The 26322-nt window shown below is 38.0% G+C and overlaps 1 protein-coding gene across 1 annotated transcript in view; it reads left to right on the top strand.

The window, feature by feature from the left end:
• Nucleotides 1-20207: 20207 nt before the first annotated feature.
• Nucleotides 20208-26322, top strand: part of LOC122727413 (maestro heat-like repeat family member 5) — a 96679-nt gene continuing 90564 nt past the window's right edge. Inside the window, exons 1-3 of the mRNA XM_043964954.1 lie at nt 20208-20310; nt 21504-21649; nt 24771-24899. Of these exons, the coding sequence (XP_043820889.1) occupies nt 20208-20310; nt 21504-21649; nt 24771-24899 (378 nt within the window). The remainder of the gene's footprint in view (nt 20311-21503; nt 21650-24770; nt 24900-26322) is intronic.

A 26322-nucleotide genomic window follows, 5' to 3' on the forward strand; every position in this document is an offset into this window, starting at 1 on the left:
TTGCTTTTGAAAATTTCGAGTTCCAAATTATCTCTTCTGCCCTCCCTCTTTTCCCTGATTGTTGAGAAGGCAAGCAATTTGATATAGGTTATACATGTGCAGTCATGCAAAACATATTTCTATATTTGTCATGTTGTGAAATAGAAAACAGACTCCCAAAAAAAAAAAGAAATGCAATTTAAAAAAAATATGCTTCATTCTGTATATAGAATCTATCAGTTCTTTCTCTGGACAAGGATAGCATTTTCCATCATAAGCCTTTGAGATTATCTTGGGTCATTGAATTGTTAAGAATAGCTAAGTCAGGGCAGCTAGGTGGCACAGTGGATAGAGCACCAGCCCTGGATTCAGGGGGACCTGAGTTCAAATCCAGCCTCAGACACTTGATGTTTACTAGCTGTGTGACCCTGGGCAAGTCACTTAACCCCAATTGCCTCACCAAAAAAAAAAAATAGCTAAGTCATTCACAATTGATCATTATGTAATATTGCTATTAGTGTGTACAATGTTCTCCTGGTTCTGCTAACTTCACTCTGCATCAGTTCATGTTAAGTCTTTCCAGGTTTTTTCAAGTATTCTGCTTGTTATTTTTTATAGCACAATAGTATTCAATCACAATCATATACTACAATTTATTGTCATTTCCCAATTGACATGAATTTCCTAAATTTCTAATTCTTCTCCACCACAAAAAAGCTACTATAAATATAATCGTACATAAGACTTAGTTGTGGTATTGCTGTGTCAAAAGGTATGCAAAGATTTATAGCCCTTTGAGCATAGTTCAAAATTTCTCTACAGAATTATTGAATCAGCATACCAATTCACCAATAGTGCATTAGTGTGTCAATTTTCCCATATCCCTTCCAACATTTGTCATTTTCCTTTTCTGTCATATTATCCAATCCAATAGATATGGGGTGGTACCTCAGAGTTGCTTTAATTTGCATTTCTCTAATAAATAGTGATTTGCAGCATTTTTTCATATGATGATAGATAGCTTTGATTACTTTGACTGAAAACTGCCTGTTCATATCCTTTGAGCATTTACCAGTTGGGGAATGTCTCTTATTTTTATACATCTGACTGCTCTCTATATTTGTGAAATGAGGCCTTTATCAGAGAAACTTGCTGTAAAAATTTTTCACAGTTGGAGGCAGCTAGGTGGCATAGTGGATAAAGCACCTGGCCTGGATTCAGGAGGACCTGAGTTCAAATAGGGCCTCCAGATACTTGACACTTATTAGCTGTGTGATCCTGGGCAAAAAAATAATAATAGTAAAAATTCATAGTTACAATTATTAACTGTATTTCCCTCCATCCCATTTTCCCCATTTATCCTACTCTCTCTCCTTTTACCCTGTCCATGCTCAAAAGTGTTTGGCTTCTTGGGGGAAGCTAGGTGGTGCAGTGGATAGAGCACCAGCCCTGGAGTCAGGAGGACCTGAGTTCAAATCCGGCCTCAGACACTTAACAGTTACTAGCTGTGTGACTCTGGACAAGTCACTTAACCCCAATTGCCTCACTAAAAAAAAAAAAAAAAGTGTTTGGCTTCTGACTACCACCTCCCCAATCTGACCTCCCTTCTATCTGCCCTGCCCCTTTCTCTTATTCACTTCCTCTAGTTTCCTGTAGGGTAAGATAGATTTCTATACCCAATTGGGTGTGTATGTTACTCCCCTTTTGAGCCAATTAGTAGTAGCAGTAGGCCTCCACCAGTCTCAGACGACCATGGATCAGCGCCTTGAAGAGCCACAGGCCACAGTGTGGCTGTGCAGTCCGATATGGGAGCCTCAGCTCCTGAGTGACTTATAACTGGTAATTGCCACTTCCCGTGTTGCATCTACCCCATGAGGAGTAGCTGGAGTGTCAATATGGAAAACAAGCTATTGCCCACGCAGCAGGTTTTCCCTCTCTGTGACATTGGTGGATTCAAAGGAGAGGCAGAGCCAATACAGTTTGGCAGCAGTGCCACCGCAGGAGTTGCCAGAGGGATGTGATGTCCAACACTCAACTGCCTAAGAGACTCTGACTCCTGATTTTTCCTCGGGGTTAACTCCCGAAGCCTTTCCTGTATATGGGTATAGCCACAAGGCAGCGGAGGTTTAAAATCAGGGTTTCCTTCCCCTAGGCGGGTTGCCTGCCAAGGCTAACGAGCCCCACCTGCCCGAAGCGACTAGTTTTAAGGAGCCAGTGACTTGCCTTCGTCCCTTCTCCTGTTAGTGGAAACAGTCCCACTATAAGAAAGCCAGGAGTTGGGCTTCGGTTGTCAGAGGCTATTTGAGATGCACGTTATTGGAGCATTTTATAGAGAGTGGGAGCTTATCCCCACTCCCACCCCGACATGACAAACCTTTGGAACCTTGAGCCAATTACAATGAGAGTAAAGTTCAAAAGGTCTCCCATTCCCCCCTCCACTGTAAAAGCTCTTTCACATCTCTTTTATGTGAAATAATTTACCCCATTCTACTTCTTTTTCTCTTTCTCCCAGTGCATCCCTCTTTCTCACTCCTTAATTTTATTTTTTAGATAATCTTCCCAACATACTGAACTCCTACCCATGACCTCTGTCTATGTATTCTCCTGCTAACTACCCTAATAATGACAAAGTTTTTAGGAGTTACAAGCATCATCTTCCTATGTAGTAAAGTAAGCAGTTTAAACTTATTGAATCCCTTATGATTTCTCTTTCCTGTTTACCCTTCTACACTGCTCTTGAGTCTTGTATTTGAAAGTCAAATTTTCTATTCAACTCTGGTCTTTAAAGTCCTTTATTTCACTCAATGTTTATTTTTCCCTTGAAGGAGTATACGCAGTTTTTCTGGGACGATAATTCTTGGTTGTAATCCTAGTTCCTTTGTCCTCTGGAATATCATATACCAAGCCCTCTGATCCTTTAATGTAGAAACTGCTAAATCTTATGTTATGCTGACTATGGTTGCATGATATTTGAATTGTTTCTCTGGCTACTTGCAGTATTTTCTCCTTGATGTAGGATTTCTGGAATTTGGTAATTATATTCCTGGGAGTTTTAATTTGGGGATCTCATTCTTTCAATTTCTATTTCACCCTTTGGTTCTAGAATAATATCAGGGCAGCTTTCCTTGAATATTTACTGAAAGATGACTTCTAGGCTCTTTTTTTTTTTTTTTTTACTATTTTCAGGGAGTCCAATAATTTTTAAATTATCTTTCCTGGACCTATTTTCCAGATCAGTTGTTTTTAAAATAAGATATTTCACACTTTCTTCTATTTTTCATTAATTTGATTTTGTTTCACTGCTTCTTTATAGCTTCCAATTGTCCAATTCTAATTTTTAAAGAACTATTTTCTTCAGTGAACTTTTCTACCTCCTTTTCCATTTGGCCAATTCTACTTTTTTATCTTTTTTATTTGATTTTTCTCCTTTCATTTAGAATTTTATTTTTTCCCAAATTACTTGTAAAAACAAATTTTAACGTTGATTTTTAAAATGTTGTGTTCCAAATGCTCTTTCTCCCTCCCTCCCCACCCCCCTTAAGAACTCAAGCAATTCAATATGAGTTATACATGCGTAGTCATGTAAAACATTTCCACATTAGTCAGGTTGTGAAAGAAAACAGACAAAAAAGTTTAGAAAAAGCAACTAACAAAAAAGTATGCTTCAATCTGCATTCAGATACCATCACTTCTTTCTCTGTAGATGGATTGTATTTTTCATAAGTCCTTCAGAGTTGTTGTGGATCATTGTATTGCTGAAAATAACTACATCATTCACAGCAGATCATCTTACATTGCTGTTATTTTGTATACAGTACATCTCACTTTGCATCAGCTCATGTAAGTCTTTCCAGGTTTTTCTGATAGCATCCTGCTCATCATTTTGCATACTAAATTACAATTATATAGTACTTTAAAGAGGATTCCTTATAATAAACCCATGAGGTTTATTATTGCAACAATAATAGATAACATTTATATAGTACCTTATACCTGACAAAGAATTTCCTTCATAATAACCCAGCAAAGTACCATATGTTTTATCATCATCATCATCATCTTTATCATCATCATCTTACATTGCTCTTGCCTCTGCTTCAAATTTTTTTCACATTTACTACTGCTGTGTTTCCCTCCATCCTATTCCCTCACCATGATATTTACTCTATTTTCTATCTTCTTTCACCCTATCCCCCCTCAAAAGTGTTTTGCTTCTAACTTCCCCCTCCCCCTTACCCCCTTCCCCTCCTACTTTCCTGCAGGGTAAGATAGATTACTATACCCAATTGAGTGTGTATGTTATTCCCTCTTTCAGTCAATTCTGATGAAAGTAAGGATCACTCACTCCCCCATATCTCTCCCATCTTCCCCTCTACTCCATAAGCTTTTTCTTGCTGCTTTTATGTGAGATACTTTACCCCATTCCACCTCTCACTTTCCCTTTCCTCAGTGTATTCCTCTCACCCCTTAATTTTATTTTTTAAAGATATCATCCCGGTGCAGATAGGTGCCATACTAGATAAAGCAGCGGCCCTGGATTCAGGAGGACCTGAGTTCAAATTTGGCTTCAGGCACTTGACACTTACTAGCTGTGTGACCCAAGGCAAGTTACTTAACCCCCATTGCCCCCCCAGAAAAAGATATCATCCCTTCATATTCAACTCACACCTGTGCCTTCTGTCTCAATATATTCCATTCAGTTGCCCTAATAATGAGAATGTTCTTATGAGTTACGAGTATCATCTTCTCATATGGGAATGTAAACAATTTAACCTTTTAATATGCCTTATGATTTTTTTTGCTTACCTTTTTAATATTCTCTAGGGTCTTTGAAAGTCAAATTTTCTATTCAGCTCAGGGCTTTTCATCACGAATGCCTTAAAGTCCTTTCTTTCATTTAATTCCCATTTTTTCCCTTGAAAGATTATACTCAGTTTTTCTGGGTAGGTGATTCTTAGTTGTAATCCCAGTTCCTTTGCCCTCTGGAATATCATATTCCAAGCCCTCCAATCCTTTAATGTATAAGCTGCTAGACCTTGTGTTATCCTAACTGTGACTCCACCATACTTGAATTTTTTTTCTTTCTGACTGCAATATTTTCTCCTCAACCTGGGAGTTTTGTAATTTGGCTATAATATTCCTGGAAGTTTTCATTTGGGGATCTCTTTCAGGATCAGTGGATTCTTTCAATTTCTATTTTATCTTCTGCTTCTACAATATCAGGGCAATTTTCTCTGACAATTTCTTGGAAGATGATGTCTAAGCTCTTTTTTTGATCATGGCTTTCAGGTAGTCCAATAATTTTCAAATTATTTCTCCTGGATCTATTTTCCAGGTCAGCTGTTTTTCCAAGGAGATATTTCACATTGCCTTCTATTTTTTCATTCTTTTGGTTTTGCTTTATTGTGGCTTGATTTCTCATAAAGTCATTAGCTTCCATGTGTTCAACCATAATTTTAAGCAATTATTTGCTTCAGAGAGCTTTTGTATCTCCTTTTCCATTTGGTTTTTCAAACTGTTGCCTTTTTGCATGATTTGTCCTGTATCACTATCATTTCTCTTTCCTTTTTTCCCCCTATCTCTATTACCTTATCTTCAAAGTCCTTTTTGAGTGCTCCCATGGCCTGAGACCAATTCATAATTTTCTTGGAAGCTTTGAAGGTAGGAGCTTTGACTTTGCTATCTTCCTTTGAGGGTGTATTTTGATCTTCCTTGTCACCAAAGAAACTTTCTAGGGTTAGCATCTTTTTCTATCTGCTTATTTTGCCATTCTATTTCTTGACTTTTAACTCCTTAAAGTGGGGCACAGCTTCCAGGGCACAATGTTCCAAGCTTCAGGGGATCCCAGATGATATAATTTAAGGAGAGGCATGTTCACCACTCCCAAGCCCTGTACTCTATTCTGCAAGCAACCACAGGACTGCTTGCCCTCTGACCTGGAAGACAATCCTCTTCCACTGTGTCTGCAAGCTCTGGGGGCCTGCACCCTTCCCCCACCTGAGATAAGGTTGCAACCTGGATCTTAGCTCAGGTAAAACATCAGAGTTCTGCCTCAACACCATCAGAGACCCCTGTAATCTCCCCCTGGCCAACCACTTGACCCCAGTCGTAGGCTGAGTTCCAGAAGCACCCACCACTGCAGCCAATTCTGACACTTCTCTGGGATGGCCTGCCTGGGGCTGAGTCTGCACAGCATGGCTGGGCTTCACTCCCACCCTGGTACCACAGATCCTTCCTGCCAACCTTCTAAGTTGTCTTTGGATGGAAAATTATCTCACCCCATCCTTTTGTGGTTTCTGCTACTCCATGAATTGTCCTATTGCACCATTTAGAGTTATTTGGAGGGGTCCTGGGGAGATAATTCAGGGAAGTCACTGCCTTTCCTCCACCATCTTGACTCTGCCCCCTGAATCACTACCAATTCTACTTTATAAGGAGTTATTTTTGTCAGTGAACTTTTGTACATCTTTTTCCATGTGATCAATTGTGCTTCTTAAGGAATTCTCTTCAGTGAATTTTTGCCTATTTTTTCATTTTAGCCAATTCTACTTTTTAAGGTGTTCTTTTCTTTATTTCATTTTTGTTTCTTTTTTTAAGCATTTGGCCTATTTTAAGGGGGTTTAGGGGTATTTTGTGCCTCCTTTACCAAGCTGTTGACTCTTTTGTCATGATTTCCTTGTATCACTGTCATTTCTTTTCCCATTTTTTTCCTTTACCTCTCTTATTTGATTTTTAAAACCCTTTTTGAGTTCTTCTAGGAATTCTTTTTGGAGCAGAAACCAATTCACATTTTTCTTTGAGGCTTTAGATGTAGTAGTTTTACTTTGCTGTCATCTTCTGAGTTTGTGTTTTGATCTTCCCTGTTACCATAGTAACTTTCTATTGTCAAGATCTTTTTTGTAATTTTCTCACTTTTCCAGCCTATTTCTTGACTTTTAACTTTATATGAAAGCGGGGCTCTTTACAAATTGGGCATAGTCCCAAGTTTCAGTTTTTTTTTTTGTTCAGCTAGTTTCAGGGGTCTGTAAGCTTTCAGTTTTTCCAAGGTGTTATGATCTAAAGAAAGGTAAGTTTGTTACTCTCCTTGACTGTTCTCTGTTCTGTGAGTGACCATGAACATTCTGCTCTGGAACTATGACCATGCTCCCTGTTCCCCTGGGTCCACAAGCTCTGATGTTCTAGTGCTTCTCCTCCCCCTAGGACTATGATCCAAGACTGCAACCCAGATCCAAGTATGGGGAATGCAATAGAGCCCTGCATCTACTGCCAGAAAAAGAACCCTGATAATCTCCTTCAAACTAGTTATCTTACTCTTTCACAATCTGTGTGCAGAAATCTCCAGAAGCAGTTTCTGCCACTCAATCCCAAGACCTGCTGTTGATTTTCTGAAGTGTGGCCTGTATTAGAGAAACCTGTCCTCCACTGTCATCCTGTTGTGATATACCTTTCCTGATGATCTTCTAAGTTTTCTTGGCCTAAAAAATTATTTCATCCAATCCTTTTGTGCATTCTGCAAATACATAATTTGTTTTGAGGCGTTAATTAAAGTTGTTTGGAGGGGAATTTGGGAAATCTCAGGTGAGTCCCTGCCTTTTCTCCCCCATTTTGGTTCTTTGCCCCCCCACCCTGCTCCCAGTTTTGAATATGTTGAGTTTAAGATGTCTATGGGATATCCAGTTCAAGATGTCCACTGGGATATCAAGAGAGAAGTTAGGACTGGATAAATAGATCTAAGAATCAGGATAGAGATGATAATTTAATCTATCATAGCTGGTGAAATCACCAAGAGAGGGAGGGAGGGAAGAAGGGAGAGAGGGAGGAAGGGAGAGAGGGAGGGAGGGAGGGAGGAAGGAAGGAAGGAAGGAAGGAAGGAAGGAAGGAAGGAAGGAAGGAAGGAAGGAAACAAGCATTTTTATTAAGCACTTACTATGTGCCAAACACTATGTAAGAACTTTACAGGGTCTCATTTGACCCTCATAATAACCCTGAGAGATAAGTGATATACTATTATTATTCCTATCTAACAGATGAGGAAATAGGCTGGAAGAGGTTAACTGACTGGGCCACAGTCACACAGATATTATGTGTCTGAGGGAAGATTTATATTGGATCTTCCTGACTCTAGCCTAGAGCTCTATATATTGCTTAGATTCCTTTGTGCTGGGAATACAAGTACTAAAAATAAAAACAGTCCCCTATACACACACACACACACACACACACACACACACACACCCCTATATATACCTATACACACATAATAGAAAGTTAATAATTATAACAATTTAGCTAGCATTTATATAGTATCTTAAAGATTTACAAGCCCTTTATTTTTTTTCTTTTTAAGATTTTGAATATTTTCCAATTACATGTAAAAAATAGTTTTTAACATTTTTTTATTTTGAGTTCCAAATTTTCTCTCTCTTGTCTCCTCTCTCCCCAAAATGGCAAGTAATTTGATAGAGGTTATACATGTTCAATCATGGAAACATATTTCCATATTAATCATATTATAAAACACAGACAAAAAGAAACCACACCAAAAAAAAGAAAGTGAAAGACTGTATACTTTGATGTGCATTCGAACTCCATCACTTATTCTTCTGGAAGTGGATAGCATTTTCATCATGAGTCATTTGAGATTGTCTTGAATCATAGTATTGCTCATAATAACTAAATAATTCACAGCTGATCATCATACAATATTGTTATTACTGTGTACAATGTTCTCCTGGTGCTACTAACTTTACTTTGTATTAGTTATTGTAAGCCTTTCCAGGTTTTTCTGAAAGCAGCCTGCTTGTCATGTATTGTAGCACAATAGTATTCCATTCTAATCATATATCACAATTTGTTCAGCCATTCCCCAATTGAAATGCATTCCCTCAATTTCTAATTCTTTTCCACATGCAACAAAAGAACTCCTATTAATATTTTCATACAAATAGGCCCTTTTCCTTGTTTTATCCAAAGCTTTGGGATATAGACCCAGTAGTGGTATTTCTGGGGGGGTATACACAGATTTATAGCCCTTTGGACAAAATTCCAAATTTCTCTCCAGACTGGTCAGATCAATTCACAATTCCACCAACAGTGAATTAGTGTCCCAATTTCCCCTCATCCCTTCCAACACTCATCGTTTTCTTTTTCTGTCATATTAGCTAATTTGATAGGTATGAAGTGGTACTCCAAAGTTGTTTTAATTTGCATTTCTCTAAACAGTACTGATTTAGAGCATTTTTTCTTTTTTGTTTGTTTTTTTGGGGCAGGGGGGGGTTAGCAAGGTGAAGGCAATCAGGGTTAAATGACTTGCAGGGTCATAGAACATTTTTTCATTTGACTATGGATAGCTTTGTTTTCTTCATCTGAAAACTGCCTTTTCATATCCTTTGACCACTTATCAATTTGGGAATGACATATTCTTATAAATTTGACAGTTCTCTATATATTTGAGAAATTAAGCTTTTATCAGAGAAATTTGCTGTGAAAAAAATTTTCTCAGCTTCCTGTTTTTCTTCTAATCTTGGCTGCATTGGTTTTGTTTTACAAAAAAATTTTAATATAGTAAAAAAAATAATTTAACGTAGTCAAAACTATCCATTCTACATCGCAATGCTCTTTATCTTTTGTTTGGTCATAAGCTCTTTCTTATCCCTAGATCTGACAGATAAACTGTTCCATTTTCCACTAATTTGCTTATGGCATCATATGCTTATGTCTAAACCATGTACCCATTTTGTCCTTATCTTAGTATATTGTGTGAAATGTTGCTCTATATTTAGTTTAGTTTCCGCTAAACTATTTTTCAGTTTTCCCAGTAATTTTTGCTAAACAGTGAGTTCTTCTCCCAAAAGCTTGGATCCTTGGGTTTATCAAACACTAGTACCACTGATCCACCACTCTGATTTCTTCACTAGTACCAGATTGTCTTGATTATTACTGCTTTGCAATATAGTTTGAGATCTGATACAGCTAAGCCACCTTCCTTGACATTTTTCATTGATTCCCTTCATATTCTTAATTTTTTTTCTTCCAGATGAATTTTGTTATTACTTTTTTATAGTTCTAAAAAATAATTTTGGCAATAAGTAAACTAATTTAGGAAGGATTATTATTTTTATTATATTGGCTTGGCTTACCCATGATCAATTAATATTTTCCCATTCAGATCTGACTTTATCTGTATGAAAAATGTTTGTAATTGTGTTCACATAGGTCCTGGGTTTGTCTCAGTAGGTAGACTCCCAAGTATTTTATATCCTCTACAACTATTTTAAGTGAAATTTATATCTTTCTCTCTCTTGCTGCTAGACTTTGTTGGTAATTTATAGAAATGTTGGTGATTTGTGTGGATTTATTTTATATCCTGAAACTTTCCTAAAGTTGTTCATTATTTCAACTAAGTTTTTAGTTGATTCTCTAGGGTTTTCTAAGTATACCATCATATCATCTGTAAAGAGTAATAGTTTTGTTTCCTCATTGCCTACTCTAATTTCTTCAATTTCCTTTACTCTTATTTCTATATCTATCATTTCTAGTACAATAGTGAATAATACTGGTAATAAAAGGTGTCCTTGCTATACCCCTAATTGTAGTGAGAAGGCTTCTAGCTTATCCCCATTACAGATAATGCTTTGCCATTTTAAGGAAAGCTCCATTTATTTTTATACTTCCTAGTGTTGTATTTTGTCAAAAGCTTTTTCTGCATCTATTGAGATAATCATATGGTTTCTGTTGGCTTTGTTATTGATATAGTCAATTATGCTGAAAGTTTTCCTAATACCGAACCAGCCCTACATTAAGAGTATAAATCCCAGCCGGCCATAATGAATGTGATCTTTGTGGTATATTGCTGTAATCTCCTTGCTATACTTAAAAGTTTTTCTTTTTTTTCTTTTTTTTTTTTTTTTGCAAGACAATCAGGGTTAAGTGACTTGCCCAGGGTCACATAGCTAGTAAATGTCAAGTGTCTGAGGCTGGATTTGAACTCAGGTCCTCCTGAATCCAGGGCCAGTGCTCTATCCACTATGCCACCTAGCTGCCCCCTATACTTAAAAGTTTTGCATCAATATCAGTTAGGGAAATTTTTATATAGTTTTCTTTCTCTGTTTTTGTTCTTCCTGTTTTAGATAACAGCACCATATTGTTTTAAAAGAAATTTGTAAGAATTCCTTTGCCTATTTTCCCAAATAGTTTATTTAGTATTGGAAATAATTGTTCTTTAAATGTTTGGTAGAATTCATTGGGCAGCTAGGTGGCGCAGTGGATAAAGCACTGGCCTTGGATTCAGAAGGACCTGAGTTCAAATCCAGATTCAGACACTTGACACTACCTGTGTGACCATAGGCAAGTCACTTAATCCTCATTGCCCCACAAAAAAATAAAAAACAAACAAACAAACAAAAGAATTCATTTATGAATCCATCTGGTCCTGGAGATTTTTCTTAAGGAGCTTGTTGATGTCTTGCTCAGTTTCTTTGTCTAAGATAAGGTTATTTAAATATTCTACTTCCTTTTCTGTTAACCTGGGAAATTTATACTTTGATAAATATTCACCCACTTCACTTAGATAGTTACATTTATTGGCATATAGTTGAGCAAAATAACTCCTAACAATTGTTTTTCTTTCCTCTTCTTTGATGGAGAATTCACACTTTTCATTTTGATACTGGTGATTTGGTTTTCTTCTTTCTTTTTTTAAATCAAAGTAACCACTGGTTTATTTTATTTGTTGTTTTTTTTCATAAAACCAATAACTCCTAGTCTTATTTATTAGTTCATTTTCTTTCTTTCAAATTTATTAATCTCACCTTTGATTTTTTTAGGACTTCTAATTTGGTGTTGAATTGGGGATTTTTAGTTTGTTCTTTTATAATTTTTAGTTGCATACCCAATTCATTGATCAGCTTTTTCTCTATTTTATTGAAATAAGCATTTAAAAAAATAATTTTGCCCTAAGTACTGCTTTGGCTATATTCCATAAATTTTGATGTGTTGTCTCATTGTTGTCATTCTCTTTAATGAAATTATTGGTTGTTTCTGTGATTTGACTCATTCATTTTTAGGATTATATTATTTAATTTCCAATTAATTTTTTTTCTTTCTTTTTTTTTTTTTGGTGAGGCAATTGGGGTTAAGTGACTTGCCCAGGGTCACACAGCTAGTGTTAAGTGTCTGAGGCTGGATTTGAACTCAGGTCCTCCTGACTCCAGGGCCAGTACTCCATCCACTGCGCCACCCAGAGACCCCAATTTCCAATTAATTTTTAATCTGTGTTTCCATGGCCCTTTATTGAATATAATTTTATTGCATTATGATCTAAAAAGATGCATTTAATATGCCTGCTTTTCTGCATTTGGTTGTGAGGTTTTTATGCCCTAATATATGGTTAGTCTTTGTGTAGGTGCCATGTACCACTGAGGAAAAAAGCCATATTCCTTTCTACTCCCATTCAATTTTCTCCAGAGATCTATCATATCTAACTTTTCTCAGAGTCTATTCATTTCCTTAACTTCGTTTTGTTTCTTTTTTGGTTAGACCATCTAGTTCTGAAAGGAACAAGTTAAGGTCCCCCAACTAGTATGGTTTTAATATTTCCTCCTATAATTCATTTAACTGGTTCCTTAAGAATTTATATGCTATTTCTAAAATTATTTTTCATTTGACCCTCACAACAGATAAGTGTTATTATTATCCCCATTTTACAGATAAGGAAAATAAGGCAAACAAGAGTTGAGTGGCTTGGACAAGGGTCACAAAGTTAGTAAGTATCTGAGGCTAGACTTGAACTCAGGTCTTCCTGATTCCAGACCCATTGTGCCATCTATACAAGTAGAACATAAACCAAGAGCTAGCAACATCACACTAACAGTAAGAGGGAAGAGTATCTACAATTTCTTTAGCTATTATTACCCAAATGTTGTGTTCCCATTTTGTTTTCTGTTCCTTGCTACCACAAAAAGGATAGCTATAAATATTTTGGTATATGTGGAGACTTCACCTCTCCTTAGGGGGGCATACAGTAGTGGTAACATTGAGTGAGAGGTTACTAATAGTTTAGCAACTTTTCTAGCATAATTCCAAATTGTTTTCATTAATTGTTATACTTTGCAGTTCCACGGCAGTGTATTAACAATAAGAAGCATTTATATAGTACCTATCAAATGGCAGGCACTGTTCTAAGCACTTTACAAAGTACTACAAATATTATCTTATTTGGTTCTCAAAACAACCATGGGAATTATTATCCCCATTTTACAGATGAGGAAACTGATGTAGCCCTTGCCCAGAGCCACAAAGCTAGTAAGTGTCTGAGGTCAATTTTGAACTCAGTTCTCCCTAATTCCAGAACTAGCACTCTATACACTAGGCTATGTAGCTTCCCTGTTAGTGGGCTTATATTCCCCAAACCCCTCCAACATTGACTATTTCCATACTTTTTGATATTTAACAATTTGATGCCTATGAAATAAAACTTCAAAGTTGTTGCAAATTTATATTTCTCTTATAATTAATTATTTGAAGGATTTTTTCATATAGTTGATGACAGTTTTTAATTCTTTTGAAAACCGTATACTATAAGTAGTCTTTACTGTAAAATGTCTCTTGGTCTTCTATATTTTCATTACATATATCTTTGATATCAGACTTTTAGCATAGATATTTGATGCATGGATTTTCCCCCAATTTTCTACCTTATTTAGTTGAATATTATATAATAAAAATTATGTTTTGTTTTTTGTTATCTTCTCTTTCCCCTATTTGATTATTAATGTTCCCTTAAACCATAGTTCTATAATGTTGTTTGCTACAACCACTTATGTTAAAGTCACTTATCAGTTCAGAGCTTATTCTGACATATGATGTAAGATGGTAATATAAACCTAAATTGTACCAAATTACTTGGTAGTTTTTCCAATATTTTTATATTATAATAGTCCTTTCTCTAGTACTTGGGGGTCTTGAGCTTATAAAACATTGTACTAGGGGCAGCTAGGTGGCGCAGTGGATAAAGCACTGGCCCTGGATTCAGGAGTAACTGAGTTCAAATCCAGCCTCAGACACTTGACGCTTACTAGCTTTGTGACCCTGGGAAAGTCACTTAACCCCCATTGCCACACAAAAAAACAAAACAAAACAAAAAATACATTGTGCTATTTTGTTTGGTTTCTTCTGGGTCTTGCTTATCTAATATGTTCAATTGATCTACTTGACCATTTTCAATTTTACACCATAAAGTTTTAATGGTTGGTAAAGACCTATAATTTGATAAGTGCTACTTTAGAATACAGTACTTTACAATTTGATATACTACTACCTTTAATTCATTTTTTCACTATTTCCTTTGAGATTCTTGACCACTTTGTTCATCCAAATGAAATCCTCTAAAAAATAACACCCTTGCATTTTCATTGGCATGCAGCCAATTTTGTTGCATTATCATGACTCAAGCATGAGCAGTGAATGTCTCAGCATCTTCTCATTATCTATTTTTATTTCTGTAAAGTTTTTCAGTTGTATTTGTTATAATGGTGTCAAAGATATATAAACATATGTATTATATATAGTATATGTGTATATCTGAGATTTGTATGCATTATTTACTATTTTGAATTGGATTTTTTCTCTTTCTATCTGAGGTAGGAAGGTGGTACAGTGAATAGAGAAATGGGTTCTCTAAGTCAAGAAAAGATGAGTCTAAATATCCTTGCTTCCAGATGACTACTAAATGTGTGAACCTAGACAAGTCACTTAACCCACCATCTGCCCTCAGATTCCTCTGATTTAAAATAAGGACTAATAATCACACCTGCTTCCCAGGGTTGTTGTAAGGATCAAATAAGATAATATTTGTGAAAAGCTTAACACAGTGTCTGATACATAATAGGTGCTTAATAAGTGATTGTTTCCTTACTTTCTGGGTATTGTAAGTTAATATACAAATAAGGCTGATTTTGTATCCTACTAGTATGGTCATTGTTGCAATTACCCTTTCCATTGAAACGCCAAGATTCTCTGTGTAAACCACCATATTGTCTGCCCAATAGAAACCAACGTTTCGGCTTCCTCTACAAAAACACCTTGACATGAAAATTAGAGGTCTCTCAGTAGTCTCCCTGAGACCTATGTCTCAAGGCAGAAGTTGGAAACAGCAGAAATAATTAAACCCTAGTAGCTACTGTCCCACTTCTAGTGAGTCATTGCTCTGTTGTGGTTCCGTTTTTCAGTCATATCCAATTCTTCATGACCCATGGACTGTACAGCCTCACTGAACACCGTCCATGTGTTTTCTTGGTTAAAAGATACCAGACATGTTTTGCCATTTTCTTCTCCATTGTCTAGAGATTCACCCCTGGCGTAAAATGACACTGCCAGAAGGAACCTAAAAAGTGTTGTTGGAAATTTCAAAGTTCTGAGCATGAACCAAAAAACTCTTGATTTGCAAGTGGTATATTCATCACTAGTTTGGCCTGAAGAAGAGTGGACTGAAGGTTATGAGATGAAATTTAATACTGATGAATGAAAATTCTTATATTTCATTCTGAGAAAATAATTTTAAAAGTACAGTATAGAAGGAGAATGCTAGACTTCTCTTCCCATGAAAAAGATCTGAAAGCCCTTCATGTTGGAGTCAACCAGTGGAAGACCCCCCAAAATGTGGAATACAATCTTAGGATTTTGTTAAGAGAGGCCTAGTATCCAAAAACAGTTGCTGTGCTTTTCTTCCTGCCCTGCTCTGACCCTATTTAGAGTATTCGCATCCTACCTCTTGGTACCATATTTGAGAAAGGAATATGGAGATTCCAGAGGAGGATAAAAGATGGTAAGAGTACCAAAGACATGCCCTATGAGAATCAACTGAGGGACCTATGGAGGTTTATCCTGGAGGAGCAGATTTGCAAAGGGCTAAGTGTACATGATCAAGATTATAATATATGAATGTCTTGTTGTTGTTGTTGTTGTTGTTGTTGTTGTTATTGAGTCTTTCCGTTATATTCAACTCTTCGTGACCACATGGACTATAATGTCTATGAGGTTTTCTTGGCAAAAATATCCAGCAGTGGTTTGTCACTTTCCCTTTCCATGAGATAAGGCCAAACAAAGGTTAAATGACTTGCTCAGGGTGTCTAAAACTTATATAATTTAGAATCAATGAATATTAGAGTTAGAAGGGAACTAAGAGCAACACCTCTAGGTCATTCTCCATCCCTTCAGCAAAGAATTATTAACTGCTGACTGTTAGATAATATACTAACCTACTTAAATATAGGCATCGAGGTGACCCATTAGATAGAGAGGTAAACTTGGAGTCAGGAAAGACCCTGAATTCAAATCCTGCCTTGGACATTTACTAGCTATATGACCTTGTGGAAGGAAATCACTTAACCCACTCCTAGCCTCAGTATCTCCTACTGGAAAATAAGGGCAATAAAAGCAATTACCTCATCTTATTGTAAAGATCAAATGAGATAATCTTTGTAAACTTTAGAGTGCTATATAACTGTTAGCTGTCTGTATTATTAACACCATCATCATTATTATCTCTAGTGTCAAGAACCCACTATATCATAAGGGCATTGATTGAACAACATGAATGTTTCGTTAATTATTTATAGGGTTTGGGGACTGCCAACCTTCTGTGGCTCTCCATAAATTTTTTTTACATTTTTTTTGCTGCAGGGCAATGGGGGTTATGTGACTTGCCAAAGGTCACACAGTTAGTAATTTTCAAGTGTCTGAGACAGGACTTGAACTCAGGTCCTTCTGAATTCAGGGCGGCGCTTTATCCACTTCACCACCTAGCTGTGCCCTCGCTCTCCATAATTTTACCACAGCAGTCCTTGAAATTAGGAGATCATTTAGGGGATTCCTACAAAGAGAGAGCCAATTTATCAACCAGCACAATACCACATAAAGATCATTGGACTTCACATCAGAATATCTGGTTCCAATTCTGGCTTTGGCACCTGTGACCTTGGACAAATCAGTTATCTTCCCTGAGACTCAGGTTCTTTGCCATGTTAAATACAGCCTATAAATCAAATCATACATCTATAGATTCAGGGCTCAAAGGGACCTTAGAGGTCATTGAGTCTAACCCTTTATTTTTAGGGGGAAGAAATCTGAGACCCAGAGACATTGGTTAAGTGATTTGTCCAAGGTTGAATAGTTGGTAAATGTCAGAAGCAGGATTCAAACCCACATCACCACACTCCAGGTGTAGAATTTTATGCACTACACCAGACGCTGTGGTCTCCTTAGTCATATTTGTACTCTTCACAATAGGGTTGTAAGAGACAGAGCTTTTGTAAACCTTCAAATGCTACCCAAAATTAATTAATTAATATCATTGATCAAAAGTTAAGGCATCTGGAACACCAAATTTTTTAAAAATTGATGTTTAAAATTTGTATGTACATATATTTTGGAAATAAAATTCCTATTCAAGAAAAAAAATTTAAAAAAAAGTTAAGGCAGACCTTTCCCAAATAATGCAACCCATGTGCTTGCCTTTTCTTTTGTTTGTCCCCACTCTCACATATATTCCAACCTCTGAAAAATACTTCCAGACTACAAGGGATTGAGCTCAGTCATGGAGGTCTCATAAGTAACCCTCTGATGAAATCTACAGGATATATGACAGTGTAGGTACTGGTGGCATAGTAAATATAGTACTGGGCCTAAAGTCAGGAAGACCTGAATTCAAATCCAACTTCAGACACTTACTCATTGTTTAACCCTGGGCAACCCACTTAGCCTCAGTTTGAAGTAGTAGCACCTACTTCAAAGGGTTATTTTGATCAAATGTAATAATATTTGTAAAGCATTACACTTAGTGCCATGCCTAACAAATAGTAAGTACTTAATAAATATCTGTTCTCTTCCCTTCCCCCAGCCACTCAGATTCCATCTTCTGTTTTCTGTTTTTGTTTTGTTTGTTTTTTGGTGAGGCAATTGGGGTTAAGTGACTTGCCCAGGGTCACACAGCTAGTTAAGTGTCAAGTGTCTGAGGCTGGATTTGAACTTAGGTCCTCCTGAATCCAGGGCTGGTGCTTTATCTACTGCACCACCTAGCTGCCCCAGATTCCATCTTAGAAATACTAGCTCTTGAGTTATTGCCTAGAATCTCTGCCTCAAGACAGTGCTGACATGCCATGAAAGCCCCCTGAGAGGTACACAGCCACCAAAACTCCACACAACACCAAGGTCCAGAGACCAAGGGAAACCCCAGACCACCTACCTACAACCCAAGAGAAGATAAGTTTCTTGGGCATTTCCCACACACAATCTCAGCACTGAATGGGACCTCAAAGAAGGATCACAGCTATAAAGCTGACATGGACCTTAGAGGTCATTTATGCCACTCCCCTCATTTTATGGATGAGCAACCTGAAGATGATAAGCAATCTGCCCCAAATCCTAAAGGTCAGCAAAAAAAATCTGAAGTTTGATCCCAGGTCCTTTGACCCTTTATCCAGTTCTCTTTCTACTATGCCAAGTGTCAAGTCCAACTCACACTGAACAGAAACGTTTCTAGAGTATATACAAGTGGTCATTTTGTATCAACCTGAAGACTCCTGGTGATAAGAAACTCACTATATCCCAAAGAAAATTGTTTCCCTTTTGCGTACCTCTACTTTCAGGAAGTTTTTCCACAATTTCAGCAGAAATATGCTCCCTCTGTCTCCTTCATTGCTCTTACTTTTGCCTCTCTGATGGGGCCAAGTGGGAAAAGTTAAATTACCCTCTTCTCCATGAGGACTTTTTCAATGATTGAACAGAGCTACTGAGCCCTCCAAAGTCTTCTCTTCTCAAAGCTAAACAATAGACTTCACTTGTCAACACCCTTCCTAAAATCCATTGCCCAGAACTGTGATCATGGCACTCTACATTGGGTCTGAGCATGGCAGGGTTTACCATGTCCTCTTTGTGGGTCAAACACTGAACTGTTAGAATTTCACCAAGCTGAGTCAGTCTCACCATAAATATACTACACCAGCCCTTAATGCCAGTGCTAGAGTGCTTGAAATTTTGCAGTGTTTTTCTCATAACAACCCTATGAGACTGGCAGAACAAATATTATCCTCATATTGCAGATTATTAAGCTGAGCCTCAAAAGTTAAGTGACCTGCCCAGAGTCCCCACAGGCTACTAAGGAGTGGAGTTAGAATTTGTATTCAGGACTTAATTTTTTTTAAATGAAGTTTAATTGATGGGTTTTACTCTTATATTATCCATACTCTTTAATGTATCTTTCTCCTCCCATGGCTCCCAAGGAGCCATCCCATTTAATAAATGTATGAAGAAAAACTAGGTGTGCTAGAGCAGGGCCGGGGATTTCTGAAAACTAAACAACACATTTTTCTAAAGTCTAGTATTAATTGCATCATCTCACACCCATGATTTCCCAGTTGTGCAAAAGAAGAGATGGAGGTGCTTTCTCATAACTCTTCTTTGGGGCCAAGCTCTGTCATCATAATTTTGCTGCATTCCATTTTGTCTGTTTGTGTTATTCGTCCCGTTTATTTGGATATGGTCATGGTCTATATAGTTTTCCTGGGTTTGTTTGTTTTACTTTGTATCAGTTCATATAAGTATTCCCATGCTTCTTTATATTCATCATATTCATTGTTTGTTTGTTTAGTGATTCCCCAATGGACCAGCATCTATTTTGTTTCCAGTTCTTTACTACCTCTAAAAGCATTGTTAAAAATATTTGGGGGGGGGGGGCAGCTAGGTGGCGCAGTGGTTAAAGCACCGGCTCTGGATTCAGAAGTACCTGAGTTCAAATCCGGCTTCAGACACTTGACACTTACTAGCTGTGTGACCCTGGGCAAGTCACTTAACCCTCATTGCCCTACCCCCCCCCCAAAAAAATATTTGAGGGTGGAGGTCTTTCTTTTTTGTCATTAACCTTCTTGAAGTATATGCCTAGCAATAGGATCTCTGTGGTACCCAGGCCTTCTAACTCCAAGAGTAATGCTATTTCCATTATATATTGCTTCCTCTCAAAGATGGCTTTCCCCAAAATAGGAGCAAGTGGAACTCCTGATGGCCCGTCATTGATGTCCAGACTAGATGTACTCTGCCACTCCTGTTCATGATGTTAACACATTCACTGCTGTGCTTTCTACTTTAGATTATCTCCCCTCTTCCCTTCAAATTGGAAAACATCCACCAGAAAACCTAGTAAGCCCATCCATAAAGATTTCATCTGTGGGGAAGGTATGGTCAAACCCACCAGCATCTTACTGAAAAAGTCCAAGAGTAATCAGGCAGCCTTTGCACCACAAGACTACAAAATATTCATGGAGGAGGCATACAATTCAGGTGAGCCTGATATCTTCTATCACCACACACACACACACACACGCGATAATCTTTTTACAAGGTCTTCCTTCTCAGGTTCATCATTTGATCTTTAAGGAAAGGTGAATTATGTCATGTAGACCTTATCACATGCCATGTTATAAATGAATAAACTGGTTTCTTTAGGACAAACAACCTGGAATATTGGTCAGTGACTTGTTATGAGTTACTTTGGGAGATAGGCCACTGGCCCTATGGTACTCTCCAACCCTCTTCCTCATGGTCATTCAATTCATCAGTGAGCAGGACTTGGTGCCTCCTGTGGGCCCAAGCATAGAAAGGGAGCCTCTGGTTAAACAGTCACTCACAATATAGAAGAGTGAGAGAACAGCAGACATCTCTGAGTGAACATCTGTTTGAGGTTTTAAACCAGGAGAACAGCTTGGAAATCAGGAAAGTATAGTTCAAAGAGCCCTTAGTTCTAGAGGTCAGAAGACCTGGGTTCTAGTCTCAGCACTGGGTCACTATGTGAGCTCAAGCAAGTCACTTCTCTGCATCTGTTTCCACATCTCTGAGAGGAGAACACTGGACTATGGCCTTTGTCAGCTCTGAGAAACTAACCATAAAATAGGGCATAAGTTATTCCTTTATGTGTGGGGGTCATAATTTGCACAGTCATTCCCCAATTGAGAGGCACTCCCTTAGTTTCCAGTCCTTTGCCATCACAAAAAGAGCTCCTACAATATTCTTGTACGTATGGATCCTTTTATTCTTTCTTTTATCTCTTTGGGAGGTATAAGTCCTAGTAATGGTCTAGCTGGGTCAAATGGGTGGATTTATGGTCTCCAAACAATGGATGAATTCAGGGTGCAAAATCACACATGCATTTTTGGACATGGCCAATATGGAAAGTTGTTTTGCTTTGCTATACATATGTGTTAAGAGTTTGTTTTTTTCTTTTCAGGAAGGGGAGTGAGAAAAGGAGAGAAAATAAACACTTCTTAAGTGTTTATTGAAAAGGAAAGACAAAGTTTAATTTTTAAAAAAGGCAGGGCAGAAAACAACATGCCTAGAGAGAGGCACAAATTCAGTTGTCAGGAGGATCACTAAGTTAGAATCAATGATAAAATACCAAGTGCTCAGTCAGCTAACTAACCCCCTACCCATGTCACATCATAACCCTGTTCCTTTCCATCCTGTCTTGTCCACTTCAGCCATCTGTTTTAAGCTTCTGCAGGACTTGGGGACTTCTGACATTCCCCGAGTAAAAATGGTAACGAAGAAACTCAACAACATAGCTAAGGTGGAGCAGAACATGGTACTGGAGACCATCAATGATTACTTCGTGGACAACTCAGAGGTAGGAACATTGAAATGGAGTCATTTTAAGATAGAAAGTTTGGCTCAGATTAAAGAGCTCTGAGCCTAGAAAATCAGGAGAGACCTAGATAAAACTTGTAGCTTTACCATAGACTCACTGCCCAGTTTGGGGCAAATTTCTTCCCCTCTCAGGGTCTTGGATTCTGTTTCTGCTAAATGAGGGAGGGCATAACCTTGAACTTTAAATTCTCTTCAAACTGTAATCAGTAATCTGGTTTCACATCAGCATTTGAATATTGGGAATGACACTATCTGCACATCCCTGTCCTCACATGGTTTATCATCTAGATAAGGAACTTCTAAATGGTGACTCATGGAAAGAGGATTAGCCTTTGAGTCAGAAGGCCTGGATGAAGCCCTGGCTGCTCATTTACTTGCAGTATCACTATAAACAAATCACTTCAGTTCTCTTAAGTCTCAGGTTTTATAGCTTTTTAATCCAGCTCCTCTGCCCAGGGCCTTAATGTTGGTGCTGTCCATAGTTCTGACATCAGCATGTTTCTCTCTGTATATTCTTATTTAGCAACATTATTCAATTCCTGACCTTTTACTACCTACTCCGTCCATATAACTCACAACTCTCCTATGTTGGTACATTTGTACTGGATGTACCCCATGCCAGGGAGGCAGGCACACCTTTACTTCCATCTCTGAATTCCTCATTTCCTTCAAGACTCAGCACAGATGTTTCCTTCTAATGTTTGCTGTTGACTGCTACCTGAAGTCTTTTCTGTTCCCCCTCCCTGAGCTACTACTACCTTCCTCCCAAAACCATTTTGTACATATTTTTCAATTACCTAGCATATATTATATATGATATATGTGTATATATATATACACACCCATACACATACACATACATATGTGCATATGAACATATTGTTTCCCAGTGCTAGATTGTAAGCTCTTTCAGGGCAGAAAATGGTGCTCATTTTGTCATCTCTATAGCCTAGCACATGCCTAACACATTGTAGATACCTAATAAATGTTTATTCATCAACTGCTGATCTCCAATGCCTCCCTTCTCCTTCCACTTGTAGCTCTTGGTAGCTTTTGTTTGCCTAAAAAAAAAAAATCCAGGGGCAGCTAGATGGCGCAGTGAATAGAGCACCGGCCCTGGAGTCAGGAGAGGACCTGAGTTCAAATCCGGCCTCAGACACTTAACACTTACTAGCTATGTGACCCTGGGCAAGTCACTTAACCCCAATTGCCTCACTAAAAAAAAAATCCACCTATTTATCACACTCACCCCAAATTTAACCTTTCTCAAATATACTCCTGTCTCAAACTAAAAAAGTAAGTTTCCTTCTCACTCATCCTTTAAATCCCAATTCAAAGCCTGCCTTCTCCAGGAAGACTTCCCTGATTCCCCATCTTGGTAATAACCATCCCCCTCAGACCTGTGTAGCTCTCAGTTTTGTAACTATTCAATACATTTTGGAATAGTTCATTTATGTATTCAAGGAAGAGAAACAGGTGTCCTAACAGCCTACTACTGCTATCTAACAAAGGATATAATGAGGAAATGCACAATTCTGTGACTTAGCTGTTCTGGGTTCTAGCCTTCTGTCTTGATCCTGGGCTTTGTTTCAGACACTTGCTGTGAAAACCAGAGCAAATCATTTAACCTCTGATTGCCTTCTTCTCAGCTGTAAAATGGAGGTTAATAATAACACCCAGGATTGTTGGGAGAATTAAAACAATAATATTTGTTAAGTGCTTAGCACAGTACCTGGCACAAATTATACCATGGCACATGTAAATTCAAACCAGAAAGTCACAAGCTCTGCTAGGACAAGTCTGGTTGTGAGTGGTCTACTGTTTCTCTCTTGCCTGAAGGTACATTCCTTTATATTTAAGAGCAAACAGTCTATTCAGATGTACTTTATAAATGCATCAATCATAAGTGAGCCAGAGAAGAATAGCTACCTAGGATGGTACAATTTATTTGCTGCTTAGGGTTACTTCTTAATGAATTCATCACTCACTCTCACTCATTCTGTTGGCATCTCTCTCTCTCTCTCTCTCTCTCTCTCTCTCTCTCTCTCGCTCTCGCTCTCGCTCTCGCTCTCGCTCTCGCTCTCCCTCTCTCCTGCTCTCCCTCCCTCCCTCCTTGGAAAGAGGTGGGTATCCAGTATAGTCAGCTTTCATCACATGGCATGTGTAAACTGAAACCCTGTGCCCCATACTCTAGGTATATACATACCTTGTTCTATCTTGGAAGCTTCTTAAAATGTACTCTCTGGGTCATTTGTCCCCACCTAAAGTATCCCCTAGAAATCTATATCTCATGGGTAGGTTTCACATATGGGTGAAAAGTTACTCAGGTCCTATGCAAGCATCCATCTGACAATGTATTTCAGCTATAGGACAACTTTTAATTCCATAGCACATAAAATGTAAATAAACTAAAGGATTCACAGTAACCCATAAACAGCCTTTAAAATTCTCCTTTTCCTCTCCAGTACTACCCTAAGAGTTTGGAATTCCTCAAAATGAGGATGGGTTTACTGGAGAAAATAGAGACTACAAGTCATAGAGAAATTTCTAATATACACTAAAAAGGAGGGTTTCCTTCCTGGATATTCTTACCACCAGTGGAACCACAGGTTCAGACCACCACTGCAACTTATTCTGTGTATTCTTTTTTTTTTTAATTTTAGTGAGGCAATTGGGGGTTGACTTGCCCAGGGTCACACAGCTAGTAAGTGTTAAGTGTCTGAGGCCGGATTTGAACTCAGGTACTCCTGACTCCAGAGCCGGTGCTCTATCCACTGCGCCACCTAGCTGCCCCTATTTTTTTTTATCCTATGTATTCTTATAAGTATTATTCCAAGTTTACAGATGAAGAAACTGATAATTCAATGACAGACCTAGCATTCAAACCATTACCTCTTGACCAAATCCAGCACTCTTCTCAATAAATTACAAAGATGGGAATGTCTAACCAGTGGGAAAGAAGTTTTGGACATGAGGAGCCTTCCCCAGAACCATTCAGATCTTACTCAGAAGGCAGTTATTAACATTTAGGGTCATTTTCAATCTCCCCCTTGTCAAGCAACATTTTTGTTCCTTGTGTAACTCTTCTCTATCACCTACAGCTTTCTGCCAAGCACAAGTACCGATTATTCCAGGTCCTTGAAAGCATCATCCTTGAAGCTCCACACATCCCGGATGACTGGGGAGAAAGATTTATTGGGCTTGCTTTGGAAAATATGACCAAGACCACGGTAAGGACCTTTCCTGCAAGAGGTTTTAACCTGGGATCTTTGAAGGCAAAAAACCTCCCATTATCTTAGATATCCCTTCTTCCTCTCTATTCTTTTTGTCACCATCTTGGTACAAGGCCTCATGACCACCTGCCTAGACTTATTCTACAATAGCTTCCCAACTGGCCCACCCATCTTCACCCTCATTCACCTCCCAATCTGTCCTTCATATGCTGCCAGGCTAAATTTACTGGTCATGTCACTGATCTGCTCAAAATTCCTACTGCCTACAGAGGAATTCCCAAATTCTCTTTAGCTTTACATTCAAGTAGCAAGAAACCCTTTCCAGGCCACAATGCCACCCTAGCTCTCTCTGGCTGAGACAATTCAATATCTTCCTTGAATTTGGATGCAGATTAAGAATTTGAAAAATCTCTCTCTGTGGCTGGCCTTGGAAAGCAGTGATAACAAATAGCTACTTTACTCATGACAATAATGTACCACAGGAAGAGTTCTTGAGCAAGGGATTTCACCTTTATGGGCCTCAGTTTTCCCATCTGTACAATGGTAATAAAAGCAAGTGTATCTATGTATGTATGTATATGTGTATATGTATGTATGTATATATTGTCTTTTATTTCATTGACTTCTGATGAGGAAATTCTCTCTACAAGACAATTCTCTCTACAACTATTCTGAAAATTATTGTCTTAGAAAGGTGGTTATGACATTGAAACTATAAATGACATACCCATGATCACACAGCCAGTATGTCAGAGATTTGATCCACAAAACTGGGTCCTCTGGTTCCAAGTCTATGCCATAGGATCTCTTTGGAGAAGGATTATATACACAGTAATAATATATTACTTCTGTCTCAGAAAATTCCTCTTTTTGAATAATAATAATAGTTAACATTTATATAGAGCCTACTATGTGCCAGGTACTGAACTAAGTGCTTTACAAATATTATCTCATTTCATCCTCATAACAATTCTGCGAGGTAGGTCCTATTATTATCCCCATTTTATGGATGAGGAAACTGAGGCAGTCAGAGGTTAACTTGTTCAAGGTCACATAGCTAGTAAGCACCTGAAGCTGAATTTAAACTTAGGTCTTCCTAACTCCAGGTCTGGTATTCTGCCTACTGTGTCCCCTAGCTGCCTTTATGGACTGCTTTAAGGGTACCCAAATACCCCCATTCTCCCCAAAGCCTTTGCTGATTGCCCCCCAGCTGCCAGTGATGCCCTCCCTCCTCAATAGCACTCATATTTATTTACTTGATATTTATTTGGCATTTGTTCTGTATACATTTCTATATGTCCATGTTATCTCTGTTTTTAGAATACAAATTCCCTATGACAAGGGACTCTTTCACTTTTGTCTTTGTGTCTCCAGAGCCTGGCACAGTGGCTTGGCACATACTAGGTACTTGATAAACATT

This window comes from Dromiciops gliroides, chromosome 1, assembly GCF_019393635.1.
Source record: "Dromiciops gliroides isolate mDroGli1 chromosome 1, mDroGli1.pri, whole genome shotgun sequence".
Lineage (NCBI taxonomy): Eukaryota > Metazoa > Chordata > Mammalia > Microbiotheria > Microbiotheriidae > Dromiciops > Dromiciops gliroides.